Source organism: Geospiza fortis, unplaced genomic scaffold (assembly GCF_000277835.1).
Source record: "Geospiza fortis unplaced genomic scaffold, GeoFor_1.0 scaffold432, whole genome shotgun sequence".
Classification (NCBI taxonomy): domain Eukaryota; kingdom Metazoa; phylum Chordata; class Aves; order Passeriformes; family Thraupidae; genus Geospiza; species Geospiza fortis.
The window spans coordinates 1,064,226-1,066,287 of NW_005054436.1; the positions used below are offsets into that span (position 1 = coordinate 1,064,226).

Sequence of the window (2,062 nt, forward strand, 5' to 3'; positions counted from 1 at the left end):
CTGACGTGGGGCAGCTCAGGTAAGTGCTGTGCCTGTGCTCCAGACCTGTGAACCCAGGTGGAAGATAAGGCCCAACAGCCACTTTCTCCAAGAGACTTCAATTAGTTTGCCGTTTCTCAGAGAGGAGGAAGATAAGGCTAAAAAAGCCCCACACCATCACTCATTCTTCCCTCTGAAAAACTCATTTATGAGGATTTTATTGCCCTGGAATTCGACAGAAAATGGATCAGGAACCTCTGCTTCCCAACTATTTTGCTCTTCTCCACTTGTGACAGCTGCTGGTTCAGTCACTGATTCAGCCCATGTGATGAGGAAGCCCAATTATCAAAGATTTTAATCTGCTTTTTGTATAAATCAGTTATTCCCAAAGCCACAGGAGACTGCTGACAGCTCCCAAGCTCTTCTGCACTGGCATTCCAAGCTCAGCAACAATTCTCACGCTCTGAAGATGGAATTTGAAATGAAGAAAGGATGTAAAGCAGGCTGAGTCACAAAGGAGATGCAGAGGAGGACTGAAGAGAAGAGCCTGAGGCCACCAAACATTTGTGTGCTCCCAAAACTGCCTAAACCTCATTAAATGTCATTAGCAGTGTTCCTTCAGCCCAGTCCTTACTTGCATTGATTTGGGATAACCCAGCTCAACATTCAGATGTGAACAGGAATAAACGGACTAATCTTGATTTTCTCATACACAGAAGAACTTCCAGATTTCAAATTCATAGCAGCAGAACATAAACCTCTTTATCAGAATGCACAAAAATAAGATTCCCCCAAAGAGCTTCACTCAAAAGCACCTGAGAGGCTCCCAGGACAGAGAGAGGAGGTGGCAGGAGGATGTCACTGTGTGAGCACAGTGCAGAGATCTCTGGGCTGTGACAGCCCCAGGCAACAGCACTTGGGTCAACTGCCACAAGGGCCCAGGTCTGTGGCCTCAAATGAAAGAAAAATGTCCTTTTTGCTAAGATTCTCTGAGCACCTTCAGAATCAGGGCTTCAGAGGGAATTTATCTGCTCCCAGCTGGAGAACAAGGAGGGATTACAGCCCCATGTCCCAGCCAGCTGCAGCCTCTGCTGTGGGCTCCCCCCTGAAATTCAAACACCTGAACACACAGAGCAAAGCAGAACCTCTGCTCTGTTCCTGCTGCGTGGCTGACAGGGCACCTGTGGGAATCACTGCACCCAAACACCTCCACACCCTCCCTGCCACGCCTTCCTGCAGCTCCTCTGCTCTGCACACACAGGATTCCTCTGTCACTCAGATATGACACCCAGGAACGGCTGAATACAGAGACAGAGCCCTTTCTGCAGGAAATAACCCCAAAGCAGCATCACTATCAGCTCATTCCAGGAATCAGGGCCTCAGGGGATGGAAACCTCCCTGCTGGGGAGGGAAGCTGACCTTGTAGGAGAAGGAATCTGTGTGTGGCTGCACAGAAACTGCTGCTGTGGCCAACAGGAGCTGCTGGAGCTGCAGGCTGGGGCTGTTTCCTCCTTCCATTCTGGGGCTTTTTCTTTGCTTTTCAGCTGTCTTGATGCTGGAAGTTCTCTTTAAAGAAGAGACTTGGACCCTGCTGGAACCAACGTTTGGTACCGCTCCCTGCCATCCATGCTGTTCCCCTGGGCAAGTTCAGGGAAGCACAAAGGAGTCCTGGTGCTTCCAGCCAGTCAGTGAGGCAGCAGGGTTATGTTCCTTCACGATGAATCTAAGGGGAAAAAAAGAAATGAAACCCAAAGAATTAGATCAAATAAATCAATGGCCTGAAACCTGAAATGAAACGCCAGAGAAATGCCCCTGGAATCAAACTCACAGCTACACATAGAAAAGAAAAGCAGATTTTAAATGTCTTCTTAGAAAGCCTTGGGCAGAAATTCAGAGACTTTTTGCTTTTCAAGCTCTTGTGACCTGGCTGGGCCCCAGGAGTGACACACTCAGCTGGCATTTAACAGCAGCACAAAGGCTCTCATGTCCTCCAAGCTCTGCTTTTCACGTCCCTCCTCCCCGAAGCTCCTTCCTCCGAGCCCCGGTTCCCGGGGCCGAGCTGGCTGGAGCTGTCCGGGGGACA

General features: G+C 49.5%; 1 protein-coding gene and 1 long non-coding RNA gene across 2 annotated transcripts in view; one reads left to right on the plus strand and one right to left on the minus strand.

Annotated features, from left to right (window-relative positions):
- LOC115948581 overlaps nt 1–690 on the plus strand; it is a 13,002-nt gene extending 12,312 nt beyond the window's left edge. The window contains exon 3 of the long non-coding RNA XR_004082388.1: nt 15–690. This is a non-coding gene — a long non-coding RNA (uncharacterized LOC115948581). The remainder of the gene's footprint in view (nt 1–14) is intronic.
- NIPAL3 (NIPA like domain containing 3) overlaps nt 1–2,062 on the minus strand; it is a 13,963-nt gene that overhangs the window by 10,388 nt on the left and 1,513 nt on the right. The window contains exon 2 of the mRNA XM_005427100.2: nt 1,399–1,702. Coding sequence (XP_005427157.1) covers nt 1,399–1,497 — 99 coding nt within the window. The 5' untranslated portion in view covers nt 1,498–1,702. The remainder of the gene's footprint in view (nt 1–1,398; nt 1,703–2,062) is intronic.